The sequence below is a fragment of the Staurois parvus genome, unplaced genomic scaffold (assembly GCF_062004578.1).
Source record: "Staurois parvus isolate SC_StPar_1 unplaced genomic scaffold, SC_StPar_1.0 ptg000288l, whole genome shotgun sequence".
NCBI lineage: Eukaryota > Metazoa > Chordata > Amphibia > Anura > Ranidae > Staurois > Staurois parvus.
In genome coordinates this window covers 134,790-149,246 of record NW_028318084.1, presented here as the reverse complement: position 1 = coordinate 149,246, position 14,457 = coordinate 134,790, and the positions used below count along the sequence as shown (strand labels likewise).

Here is a 14,457-nt window from a genome sequence, read left to right as displayed (position 1 = left end):
ATTTTTCAAATACAAATTTTTTTAAAAACATACACTTTTCTTTATTTTTAATGCACAAAAGATGCTGGTATGCTAAGTAAATAGACACCAAATTTGACATGCTTTAAAACTGCACGTCCTGTGCAATGGCGACAAACTGCATACTTTTTTAACCACTTTCCTACCGGGCACTTATACCCCTTCCTTACCAGGCCGATTTTCAGCTTTCAGTGCTGTCGCACTTTGAATGACAATTGCACGGTCATGCAACACTGTACCCATATGAAATTTTTATCATTTTTTTCTCACAAATAGAGCTTTCTTTTGGTGGTATTTACTTGCCGCTGGGGGTTTTATTTTTTGCGCTATAAACAAAAAAAGAGCAAAAAATTTGAAAAAAAAAGGTTTCTTTGTTTCTATTATAACATTTAGCAAACAGATAATTTTTCTCCTTTACTGATGTGCGTTGATGAGGCTGCACTGATAGGCAGCACTGATGGGCACTGATAGGCAGCACTAATGAGGTGGCATAGATAGGCGGCACTGATGATGGGTACCGATAGTCAGCACTGATAGGCGGGCACTGACTGGCGGCACTGCTGTGTCTATGGGAATGTTCGACCATTTTTCCAGAAGTGCATTTGTGAGGTCAGGCACTGTGAGAGCTGCACCTATTCATCCCTTAAGGGGAACTCTGGACACTCCTGGATTAACAACATTAAAGTCCCTGGATCCTATCATCCCGTTCCATCTTTACAGCCCAGATGACTACTTGTTGATACCAGGATACATACCTTGCACATTTATAGTGCACGTCCGGTGGGTGCGCATTTCTCATATTCACATCAGATTCCAGCACCGGTTTTAAATTGTGGGACTATTTGCTCCATTATTAGTATTTTTGCTTTCTCAACAGACTTTGCTTTTTTATACTTTTTTTATATATTTTATTATAGTTACCCCAGTACAGGGGCGGACTGACCATTTGGAAACTCGGGCACTGCCCGAGGTCAGTAGGGGGCCCCATGAGATGCCCCTGGTACCTTTTTCATAGGCTTTTTTGAGTTTGGGAAAGGACACAGGGGCCCCATGATCCCCTATTGCCCGGGGGCCCTATGAGTTGTCAGTCCACCCCTGCCCCAGTATATTTACTTGTATCATTTGGGTATATTATATTGATTTTGTTATCATTTCTATTTATTTTATCCAGACATTTATTAGCGCTGCACTGTTTTATCTCATATTTGTATAAGGATTTTTCTTGGTTATCTTGGTGTACAGCGCCTTATTGGGAAAGCACTCACTTCCATTTATCTATTATAAACCATTGTTGTAGTGCCTATAAAGTCCATAAGGGTGTATTTCTTCCAATACTATTTGAATAGGACGTGGCACTTTGGAGCGATATATATGTCCCCACAGTAACCACCCTGTGTTAGGAATTGATTTTCATATCTCAGTGGTAGGCATATTGTTAGCCTAGCTGGTCAGCTTTCCCTGACACTAACCTAAAAAAGTTATGCTAACCGAGATAAATTTAACACATTTTTGAAGTTATTAAAAAAAACTCCTTTATTAACACCTACTTCTTCCCACCAAGAATATATTCTTAACGTTCCCCAGCATAAAGCATCATTTCTGGGAATATGTTAACAGTTTGAGTGACTGCTGGCTCTTAATTTGGTCAGTCATTGACAGCTTGGCTCCCCAATAATGACCAGGAACTAATCAGAGAGGTATGTGATCATATTTGTGCACATTTTGTCATCTAAAGTAAAAACAGAGCAAAGCTTTTTTTTTTCCTTTAGGTGTCCTTATAAAATACACTATATTGCCAAAAGTATTTGGATGCTCGCCTTTACACGCACATGAACTTTAATGGCATTCCAGGCTTAGTCTGTAGAGTTCAATATTGAGTTGGCTCACCCTTTGCAGCTATAACAGCTTCAACTCTTCTGGGAAGGCCGTCCACAAGGTTTAGGAGGGTGTCTATGGGAAGGTTCGACCATTTTTCCAGAAGCGCATTTGTGAGGTCAGGCACTGATGTCAGATGAAAAGGCCTGGCTCGCAGTCTCTGCTCTAATTCATCCCAAAGGTGTTCTATCGAGTAGAGGTCAGGACTCTGTGCAGGCCAGTCAAGTTCCTCCACCCCCAACTCACTCATCCATGTCTTTATGGGCCTTGCTTTGTGCACTGGTGCACAGTCATGTTAGAACAAGAACAGGAAGTGGCCATCCCCAAACTGTTCCCACAAAGTTGGGAGAAAGAAAATGTCTTGGTATGCTGAAGCCTTAAGTGTTCCCTTCATTGGAACTAGGGGGTCAAGCCCAACCCATGAAAAACAACCCTACACCATAAACTCCCCTCCACCAAACTTTACACTTGGCACAATGCAGTCAGGCAAGTACCATTCTTCTGGCAACCACCAAACCCCAACACGTCCATCGGATTGCCAGACAGAGAAACATGATTCGTCACTCCAGAGATCAAGTTTTCACTGCTCTAGAGTCTAGTGGCGGCGTGCTTTACACCACTGCATCCGACGCTCTGCATTGCACTTGGTGAAGGCTTGGATGCAGCTGCTTGGCCATGGAAACCCATTCCATGATGCTCTCTACGCACTGTTGTTGTGCTAATCTGAAAGGCCACATGGAGTTGAGGTCTTTAGCTATTGACTCTGCAGACAGTTGGAGATTTCTGCACACTGTTAGCTTCAGCGTGCACTAAACCCGCTCTGTCATTTTACGTGATCTACCACTACATGGCTGAGTTGCTGTTGTTTCCAGTTACTTCCACTTTGTTATAATTCAACTAACAGTTCACCGTGGAATATTTAGTAGCCAGGAAATGTCATGGATGGACTTATTGCACAGATGGCAACCTATCACAGTACCACGCTTGAATTCACTGAACTCCAAAGAGTGACCCATTCTTTCACAAATGTTTGTAGAAGCAGTCTGCATGCCTAGGTGCTTGATACACAAGTGGCCATGAAGGTGATTGGAACACCTGAATCCAATGATTTGGAGGGGTGTCCTAATACATTTGGTAATATAGCATATATACAAATTATTAAAGGTAGGCACATTAGACCCAGGGTAACGTATACATGGCAACAATGGTAAATGTGACCTTATAGCCTATAGACATTCATGACCTTTGGTAAAGAAATGAGTAACTTACAAAACAAAGAAAACAATGCTTTTTGCATGAAACGGTGCTGTGTTTGTGGTTTATGGGCCTGCATCACAAATGTGGTGATCTCCCATGCTCCAATTCTGCAGTAATTTTTGGCAAACTTCTTACTAAGATATTCAAATGCACAGTGATGGCTCTCTGGAAATGTTTTTCTTAGGCTGCATTCACACAGGGCATACTATACTGTACGCCCATGCAAGACAGTGTTTAACCACACAGGAATGCAGAGGTGTTCCATGCACCCCTGTGCAAGCAGTCCCACTGGTTTTAATATGACATCCGTCTAGGGTGCAAGCTCACACTGCCTGTACTCGGGGACATGCACCTGGATGCCACATTTGGACACAATGGTTGTGTCTGTGCTGCCGCTGTGTCCCAATCGAAATCAATGGATCTTCCTGAATGGGGATGCACAAAACACCTGTGCGTTCCGGAGCAGGTAAACACAGAGCTACGTGGCCGTACGGTATAGTATGCCCATGTAAACAATGTGATGTTCAGTATTATTATACAGTATTTATAAAGCGCCAATAGTTCACTCAGCGCTGTACAGTACAAAGGGTGACAGAACATGTGACAGAACAATACCAATACAATGCAAAACATGAGGGGATTGAGGGCCCTGCTCTTTCGAGCTTACAATCTAGGAGGGAGGGGATAGTGGTACAGGATGAGATAGCTGTGGGGGATGGAGTGGTAGGAAGAGTGGAGGAGGTCGGCAAGTTAGCAGGGGGTGGGGTAGGCTTCCCTGAAGAGATGGGTTTTCAGGGTGCGCCTAAAGGAGAGGAGAGTAGGTGATAATCTGATGGGTTGGGGCAGGGAGTTCCAGAGGATGTGTGACACCCTGGAGAAGTCCTGGAGGCGGGCATGGGAGGAGGAGACCAGGGAACTAGAGAGAAGGAGGCCTTGTGAGGAGCGGAGTGTGCGTGCTGGGCAGGACTTGCATATTAGGTCAGTGATGTAGTTCGGGGCAGTATGGTGGACGGCTTTGTACGTCAGTGTTAGGATTTTAAATTTGATCCGTTGCACAATCGGAAGCCAGTGGAGGGATTGGCAGAGGGGGGTGGCGGAAACGGAGCGGTTGGAAAGTAACAGATAACATAACTGTGTAAAGCTAAAAGTGATTGATTTATGGGCTAGCCCCCCAGAAGTCAGCCCTAGCTGCACAGTCAAATTTTGTGAATAAATATGAAGTATACTAATCACCAAGGAAAATGTAGGAACTACATCCAGTAATAAAGAACACAGGATAAAATGCATGCTTACCAATTGTTTCCTGCACAGCAGTTTCAAGCTCACGTTCTTTCTGTGCCATCTGTGTATTAAACTCCCTCATTAGCTGTTTTAAAGTGGAATTGTGCTTCAATTCTGTATCTTCCTGCTCATGTCTAGACAAAAGAAAAATGTGTTAAGAGTCATTGCATGTGACATTATCAAAGGAGAATATAAACACATGCACCGTAAAGTTTGCCTACAAACAACCTACTCATTCCCAAAAATCTGGGAATATTATCTCCTCTGCAGCCGCCAGTGAGAAGAATCAGAAACACATCCTACATATGTTTTCCTGCTGATGTAGATGTGCCCTACTGGACAGGAACTCATAAGAGCCAAAATGCTATTGAAAGTTCCACAATTAGGCTGAAGAAGCATGGTTGCTTTGAAACACATTCCTACTCCAGCTCGAGCATTCTCCATCATAAGGTGGCTTCATATCCTGGGCCCTGTGTTCCATCCACGACTTTGGCACTCCAGTAACAGAGTTCCCCTGCTTCTATTCCATCTCTGCTCCCTTGCCGAAGGCCAAGGAAAGGCATCCTGATTGCCTGTCTGATCTCTGTATCAGAAGCTACCTGTCATGCTAATCGCTTTCTTAGCTTTGCGAGTGCTTTTTCACAGTCTATTAAAATTACACTTTACATGCTATATCATGGTCGTTGAGCTTCTCTCCCCCTCCCCTCTTTTTGTCTCCTACAGCCACAATATAGTAAGAATGGGCCTAAAGACACCAGCCTTAGCATAGAAGACTGGGAGTAATCCAGAGATGAGGAAGACATCATCCATACTGGAAGTTAGCCAGTAGATATGGCTGAAGTGCAGAATTACAAGCCTTCTGTGCAGATGACCAGCGTTTAGACAAACAGCGTGCTGAGGAAATTCTACATAACAAATAAGATTTTTGACTCTGCGGGGTTAGGTTGCTGACGTTAGGAGATTGGACATGGCAAAACATACCTATAAAAGCAGCTTAGTATAACCCTTCCCACTCCTTGCATTGCTTATTTTTTATTAGTAGAAATAATGTTTTTATTATTACCAGATTCAGGATGAGTATTCAGGTCTACTAGGAGTCCAAAGGCAGTCCAAATGAGGGGTGCGAAAAGAACAAACACTGCAGCAAGGACTTTCCCCATTTCAGTGTTGAACTTGTGAGCCACAATGCCAGGGCAAGCCTGGTTCTGCTGGTGAAGTGTATGGGACAATTAAGAGACTGAACCCTCTTGTTCCATACTGCCAGAATGCAGAGTTCCAGCAGTCTTATTTAAAATTGGGCATAAGGAACGTCCTTGAAGGACAAGGCATAAGGTTCTCATTCAAAAACAGAGGGTGGGGTTGGTTCCTGCACTGTAGAGTCCAAACTTGGGAGAAGAGAGTATGGAGTTTGTCCAGGAAAAAGAAAATGTTGGACAAGGCAGTGACGAGAAGGTTCTCTTTAGGATCTTGTACAGACATTGGCTAACAGTGTCGGAGTCTACTGTTCCTGCAGAAGGAAATTGGCCAGTAATCCTACAATGGAGATACCCTTAGAGGGTATCAGAGCAAGAACAGGAGCTAGCACCTTGGTGAAGGTACAGTAGGCAGGAAAACAAATTGCTTTTTGATAGTAGACAACACAGGTAGCACTTATGTGCTGGGAAAATGTGGACGTATGCAGGCATCCTTGATGTCCACAGAGACCATAAGGTCTCCAAGATGAAGGGATAAAATGACTGCCTGGGTGGATTCATTTTGGACTTTTTGATCCCAGAGGTAGGTTCTGAGAACCTTTAGATCCAGTATGGGGCCGATGCCCCCTTTTACTTTGGGGATAGTGAACAGGTTTGAAAAGGAACCTTGAAACCTCTCCTTTTCCGAGCAATGGCTATGACACGTTAGGGCAAGGTGAAGGTCCACCAATATTTATGGGGGGGGGGGGGGGGGGGACGACATTGAAAAGTTTGCCATGGGGGGAGGCAGGGTCCAAAATTCCAATTTGTAGCCCCTGGATACAACATCCTTGACCTAACCATCTGAAATACCCTGGGACCAGATGGCTGTGAAAGCCAAGAGATATTATTCCACTCTGACAAGTGGGGGTGCTCCATTATTATGAGGAGGACTTCCTTGCAGACCTGGAGGACTTGGGGGTGGAGGACTTATAGTGGAATTGAGTTCCAGGTTTTGCCATGGACCTGGAGGCCTGAAAGTAATGAAAGGAACTTTTTTAGCCTGAGGAGCAAAGGGTTTCGAAGATAGAGAATTTGATCAAGTTGTCCAGTCACACGAGCTGATTATAAGTGCAAGAAGTGCTGCTTGTATGGATACTCCACAGACCAACATTTGAGCCAAAGGGTCCTTCACATATGTACCGCAAGAAGGCCCATTTTGGATATTTGGCACATTATATCAGCTAGCTCATCAACACAGAGTAGGGCCACAGGCATGAGCTCCTTTTGCTGGAGGTCAGACATATCCATTAGGATAGATGGAGGATCCTAGAAAACAAGCTTGGACCAAACAGCTAAGGTTTGGCAAGTGGACATGGTCACCATGGCCGGCTACAAGCAAGGTCCTGGTGGGCGAATAAGGCCTTAGAAAGAGCTTCTAGCCTTTTATCAACCTAAATCTAGTCAGACTGGATTACCACAATTAAGTTGCATGAAGGCTTAACAACTGCTCTAACATCAGTCAGTCACACATGGAGTGTACTTTTTCACTAAGCTGGTAGACTCAAACACATACATTGTGAGAAACAGTAATAAAACAATAAGATTATTTACATTAAGCTGATCCAATGCTGGAGGTTCTATCCCTTCCTGAAACAAACTTTAATGTGTAGAATTTTAAAAGCAAAAGTTAAATTCATATTTAAGAAAACCTACAATACTGAAAGAATCAATGAATGTATGTCACAGTAGAACTATACCTAAATTCTTCAGACTTACTTTATTTTTTGCTCGGTTTCTTCTAATAGCTCTTTCTTTAGAAAATCTAACTCTTGATTATGTTCCTTTCGTAAAGTGCGCATGTCTTTCTGCAATTTTGTTACTTCCTTGCGGAATTTCTGTACTTCACCTTCGGCTTCTTTAAGCTTTAACTTTAGTGTATTCTCCTGAGATTGAATTTCATCAAAGAGCCCCTGTAACTCTTCAAATGTCTTTGTTTTCTCCTCCAATTTGTCCATGCAAGCTTTCAGCTCTGAATGTTTTTCAGTTAATTGCTTCTGCGAAGAAAGTAAAACCTCCTGATGTTTGGAAGACAACTGCTCAATTTTTAGTTTTTGTGCTTCCATGTCATTTACCATGGATGATTCTCTCTCTTTAACACTCTGCTCAGTCTCAGAATGCTTTTTCTGGACATTCTCCAGAGCATCTTCCAGCTCTTTCACTCTCTGTTCCTTCAATGTTATGTCTCTTCTAACAATTGCTAATTCGCTTTCATTGTTATTGTGTTGCTCTAACAACAATGAATATCGTTTTTCATATTCTTCTTTTTCTTGGTGCCGCCCTGATTGAACCTGTTGGCATTCTTTCTGTAACTGTTCTCTTAGCTCATTAAGCTGAATTTCCAGCTCTTGCGTTGACTTTTCCTTCTCCTCCAACTGGGAAGTTAGCTGCTTCTTGATTGAAGCAATTTTCTGCTCTGCTTTTTTCTTTAACTCTGCTATCTTTTTAGTACTTTCGGCAGTCAACTGTTCCTCAAGTGCTTTGAGTGTCTTCTCATTACTTTTAGTCAGTTCTGCATTTAGTGCTTCCCATTCAGACTGTTTCTTGCTAAAATCTTCTTTTAGGCTTGAGATTTCCTGGTGTAATTTGAGTACTTGTTGTTGAGCTTCTATGGAGTAGCTGTCTTTTTCTGAAGCAACAGTTTGAATCTGTTCAAGCTGCAATGTTAATTCTTTCTTCTCCAGATTCTGATGTTGAATCTGCCGATCTATTTCTTGCATTAAACCTACTTTTTCATTTGTGAGTTTGGCAATCTCAGTATTCATTTCTTGAATTTTTGAATGTTGGCTCTCTATCTTGGAGGCCAATTCTGTCTCCCTTTTGCTTAGTTCTTCTGCATTCTTACTCCGACAGTTGTTTAAGTCTTCCATATTCTTGCGTATCTGGTTTTCTTTTTCTGTCATTTGCCTATTGCCCATTTCAATTTTTTCTTGAAGTTCTTTAATTGTTTGATGATTTTGTGTGAACTTAACTTCAGCTTTTTTCTTCCATTCTTCCAACTTGTTTTTCAGTGTGCCTGCTTCTTCTGCACATAGTGTTTTCGCTTTACTTATTTCATCAATCTTAGATGTTAAACTTTGGATCTGATTCTGAAGGTGCTGCTGGCTCTCTTTGTGCTGCAAAGTAAGGAAAGCTATCGCCTTCTCCTTTTCTTCTAAATCCACACTGTTCTCAAGCTTCAACTTAAGTTCAACAATCTCACCATCTTTTTCTTTTAAAGCAGTAGTCAAGGATGTAACAGAGTTGATGTTTTCTGAAAGTTGCTTTCTTAGTTCTGTGATACAAGATTCTTTTTCATCAGCAGCTTTCTGCTGGCTTCCTCCTTCTTTTTGTAACATCTCTTTCTCCACAATAAGAGCATTCAATTCACCCTTTATAACCAATATCACATTTTCTTTTTCCTGCAAATGTTGGGTAGCCTGGGTCAGGGAAAGGTTTACAGAAGAAAATTCTTTATTTATTTGTTCAAGCTGAGTTTCTAAATCTTGAATCTTAGTCATATGTTTTGACACTGATCCTTGCACTTTAAATATTCCTTTTTCACAATGTGTAATTTTTGGAATCAATCTGCTTATTTGATCACTATATTTATTACTGAGCGCTGCAGTCAGAGATTCTAACAGTGAAACAATTTCTTTGCAGCGTACTTCAAAATTCCTTTCCTGTTCAAATAACAGGTGACTGCACTGAGATTCTTTTTGTAAAAGCTTATCTGCTATTTCTTTATTATGACAGGCATCAAGGGACTGAAATTTTTCTTCGTTTTCTTGCAATTTACCAAGTAGTTCATCAGTTTTGCTTTTACCATCTTCTACCTCTGTTCTAAGCAAATTTAGCTGCTCTTCAAGCAATATCTTTTCATCCACCAAGGTACTATATTTATTTTGCAATATTTCAAGCTGAGATTTTAAGTTATTTTCACTATTTGTTAAAAGTAAAACCTGAGCAGATGCCTGATTTAGCAGCTCTTGTAATTCATTTAAGGAGATGCCTAATTTATTTTTCTCTTCTTTCAGTTCATATATTTGTTTATCTGATTCTTCCTTTTCTTTGCTCACATTAGTAAACTGCTGTTTAATTTCTGCTAACTCTTGCTCTTTTTCTTGAAGCTCAACCTCATGTTTTTCCTTCAGTTCTTCTGCATGCTGGCCAAGCTTCTTCTCCCAGCCCTGAATGATCTCCTCCATCATTCGCTGGTGAGCCTCGTTGATACTTTGTATCTGCTCCTTGTGGTTTTGCTCCAGCTGAGACATTGTCTCATTAATTCCTACAGAGCTGGCTTGGGCCATTTCTAGCATTTTCTCATTAAACTGCTTTTCTTTATTATTGAGGTCAACTTGTTTCTTCTCAAGCTCCTCTTTCATCTTACTTTCCAACTCTGAGTATTTTTTCTTAGAGGCCTCCTGAATTTCTTTAATTCTTTGCTTCATTTTTTCAATCTTATTATTTTGGGTTTTGTTTTTTGCTTGGTGTTCTTCTTGCAAAGATGCCATTTTCTTTTCTTTGGAAGACACATTTTGGTTCAGTTCTGAAATAACTTGATCATGCGTTTCTTTGAGTTTCAAGCTTTCATTCTCCTTTTCAATAATCATTCTGTTCAAGTCTTCTATCTGACACTTATAATCATTTATCTTTGTCTCTGACTGCAGTGTTAGAGCATTAATTTGGTCGTTCATGTTCATGGTTTGCTCGTGAATCTGTACAGAAAGTTTTTGCACCTGCTCCTTAAAGGAATTCAACTGTAAAGTCAAATTACTACATGCCGATTCTTTTTCTTCTACCAAATCTTTCAGATGAACATTCTCCTGGGTCACAGCCTCTAACTTCTCTTGGAGTTCTGCAAGCCGAGCCTCAAAAGCTTCTGCATCTTCCTGCATCTTCTTCAGATGTGAGCACTGTAATTCATCCAACTGAGAAGAGACAGCCTTACACTCAGCTTCCGCTTTTTCCAGGGTTTGTCTAAATTGCTGCTTTTCTGCTTGAATATTTTCCAGCTCTTTCTCCTTACCATGCAACAAAAGTTTAAGACCATTAATTTCTTCCTTCAAATCTTTTTCTACCCCTTGAGTTAGAATTTCTGTTTCCTTTTCAATTGTACCAATTTGCACTTGATGCCGTTTCTGCAGCTCATCCAGTTGAGCTTCATAATCCTGTTTCATCTCATCTATCTTATTCTGACATGCCAAAAGGTTCTGTTCAATCTCCTGACGAAGTTTAAAGGCTTCAGACAGTTCAGATGAGAGAGTTTCCAGCTCTGTTTGCTTTACGTCTAGTTTTTCCAAGGTCTTCTCATTCATTTCTTCGATATGAGCCTGAAATGTCCGCTGCTTCTCTTTCAGCTGCAGATCACATTCATGCTGGAACTTCTCTTTCATCTCAATAATGCTAGAGTCATGTTCTTGTTTAATACTTTCTAGCTCCTCTTTCAATAACTTTTCGTATTCCTTGCTACGAAGTTCAAGTTCTTTTTTATGTTGCTCAATGAGAACGCTAATCTCTTCATTGTGCTTGTTTGTTTCACATTCAATCCGTGTTGCCAATTCTTCTGTCTTGTTGTCACTGTCTTGTGAAGCTTTTGCAATGAGGCTTTCCAGTTCCAGTATCCTCTGTCAAGACAGATAAATAGTAGTGTAAAAAAATTGCATACATTTCCAACCAACATGTGCAATAAGCATTATTAAAAAAGCATGAATATGCATTAGAATAGGTTTAAAAATAATGAAAGCTAAACTGAACTTTCAATTTAAAACACCTACCGTATTTGCCGACGTATAAGACGACCCCCAAAATTTCCACTCAAAATATAGAGTTTGTTATATACTCGCCATATAAGACTGCCCCCTCTTTCTTTTTGCTGGTGCCATGATAGGGTTGATAGGGGTTTGACTGCTGGACATTTTCTATGCTGTATTGTACTGTACAATGGTGCAGTACTGTGGTTGGCTGTTGGCTGTATACAAAGCCTGATTGGATTGGTCCCTGCTCCCTGTCTGCCCTCCCTGTCTCCCTGTCTCCATGTCACTACCATGTCCCTGCATCTCCTTGTAATTGGCACTAGTGCGCAAGTCCGCATGTGCGAGCTCTGCGTAGACAAGGGGCGGGCCGGAGCGCCGCTGCTTCCCGCCGAGCAGAACGGGCCGGTCATGCCGAAAAGGCTGGCACCCCTGTATCGCTGCTGATGCTCGCCGCAGCCACGCTGATGACCCGCCGCGGCCACACTGGATACCGCGCGATACTGGATGGTATGTAGAATGAGGTGGGCGGGCATCGGAAGGCCACTATGGCAGCTATGTCTATCCCAACTGAAGTGCACCCGGCGTATAAGACGACCCCCCCACTTGGAGGCATGTTTTTCAGGGCAAAAAAGTCGTCTTATACGCCGGCAAATACGGTAAATATATTAGGGGACAATAAAACAAAAGGTGTGCAATGTCTTGCCATTTGTTTTCTTTAGCAAAAAGCTCTATTATGAGAAGAAAAGCTTGTCTGTCACCGGTATTCTGTGAAGTATCCTTGCTGTGTGGAAGCAGTGGTTTCTTTGGAGAGGTGTGCTATAATTCCTGCTAAATCAGTGCTCTAACCCTACAGTCAGCAAAACAGACTTCCATGCGGATTTGAGAGATCTAGCTCTGGGTTAGTGGGGTGGGGGATGTGTTCCCTGAAGAGAGAATACTGCTTCCAGAAAAAGATAGGGGTCCTTCTTCTACAGCAAGTTGACAGGGGACAGGTTTTTCTACGGCTATAAAGAAAAACTATGAAGCTTTGCACACCATTTATTTCGCGGATTTAAACTGTTCAGTTGGGCTTAAAATTATTCAACTCTTGTTACAGGAGAAGTATGGGATAGGCTAAATGATTTACAAAATACCATTATCAAGTGTAATTTCTTTCCTCCCTCCTTTTGTCTTGTCCTTCATCTTGTCATGTAGGTCTCAGTAACGGAATATTCTCTCTTTAAAAGTTGTGCCCCCCTACTTCCATGGATACGCCACCCATTGAGCTCTTCTCACATTCCAGTACTGCACACAGCCTGGGCACAGGCAGCACAACTCCTGACCCACCCTCTCACACGGCACATACTCAGATTGATTCTCTTACAGACACCCTCTATCTGCACACTGTATAGCTCTCTGATATGCTGCAGTTCTGATCTGTGAAACAACATAATAACAGCTATGCAGCATAAAATTGGCTGTGCAGCATAAAATCTAGCTACACAATGTGCAGATAGAGGCTGTAGCAGCTGTGCAGTGTCAAGTCTTGTGAGCAAGCAGACAGCCCATTTTTGACATCAAACAAAGGAGATGGAAAGTGAGCGGATCCTGACAAGATTGTGGCCATGAGAATTCAGAAAAGACTGTAGCCCTCCCACGGGCATCTACCTTGATTTTTTACAGAAAGGGGGCACTTCTCAAAAGGGATGGAAAGATTTTTATTTACTAGCAACTCACAAGAAATAAGATGAAGCTAAAAAAAGAGTAAACCCATACTTCTCTTTTAAAGCACATCTGATACCAAAAACCTATGCAAAGCTGTGCAACAGAAGCCTGATGCTGAATTGCCCAAGACATGCCAACAGATACAGCTTGTTTGATCTGGCAGTGCAGTAAAAAAAAGGTTAGTGGGGTATAAAGTTAGCACACCTTTGTTTTATCCTCTCCAGCTAGCTCTCCCTGCTTTTCCGTTTATCAGTATTCTCTGTTCACTCAGCATGCTTCTGTATCACGAGTCATAACCCGGAAGTAACATTTGCTCATGGGTACTGCAGAGGTGCAGGTGTGAACAGGGAGTGCTAGTTCACTATATCCACATCGCTATGTGCCTGTCACAAAAAGCACATATATTAGGCCAGAGATTCTCTAGATTTTTTTCAGTAACCGGATAATTTAACCCTTTTACAGCCACTGCTGTAACTCTTACATTGGTGGCGGGAGTTTTACAGATATTGTACAAGTCTGACAAGCTGACAGTCAGCTGTCAGATGGAGTAATCAGGTGGCTGTGCAGTTGCCCAGACGCTTCCACACTCCCCAGTAAGTGGCAGTCCCGCCCTTCCCCATGTGTCCCCATCATGTTTCCCAGGCTCTGTGCACCCATCAGCCCTCAGACGTTTTGATTAAATCAAAACTGGTGACCTGCCAGCTTTTAAAGTGTCACATATGGAAAATATGGGGTTTGTCGCCGTTTCTTGGGTGAGCACAATTTTAAGATTTGACATGTTGGGTATCTATTTAAATTAAATAATATACTGAGTTTGTACATTCTAAAATTAACTTTAGTGTATTTCTTTCCTGAAATTGTGCATATCATATGACTTAAGAAATTTGGAACTAACACTATTCTATTCTCTACGATGTCTGCTTATAGAAGATATATAATGTTTCGGGGGTTTTATGTAACCTTCAAGCCTAAAACAATTTTTTAAACGTGAACAAAAACACAAAACTGGTTCTGCCTTTTGTAGAACCGAAAGCACCAAAGGAAGGTCCCACGGCATCACTGGAGACTGATGAGGTTGGGGAAAATGTGCAACACCTTCAACAAAGGCCTTCATTAAAAAGCAAGATGTTGAGGATCTGTGGAACAGAATGACCAAGTTTCACACTTAACTTTTCAGGGTACCCAAGGCCAATTTTTGAACCACCTTTGACTAGAGGGCAAGCAAGTGACCCAAAGAATAATGGTAAGGGTGGAAGTTCCACAGCTCACACAAATGGAAATATGCCTTTCTTGCCTTAAGAAGCATAGGACTCCCTGATGCCAAGATGCTTCTTTTCCTTAAGACCTCAGCTATG

At 41.8% G+C, this 14,457-nt stretch overlaps 1 protein-coding gene across 1 annotated transcript in view; it reads right to left on the bottom strand.

Moving 5' to 3' along the window:
* GOLGA4 (golgin A4) overlaps positions 1-14,457 on the bottom strand; it is a 172,510-nt gene that overhangs the window by 74,316 nt on the left and 83,737 nt on the right. The window contains exons 13-14 of the mRNA XM_089682387.1: positions 7,383-11,269; positions 4,444-4,565 (exon numbers count right to left, since the gene is read on the bottom strand). Coding sequence (XP_089538513.1) covers positions 4,444-4,565; positions 7,383-11,269 — 4,009 coding nt within the window. The remainder of the gene's footprint in view (positions 1-4,443; positions 4,566-7,382; positions 11,270-14,457) is intronic.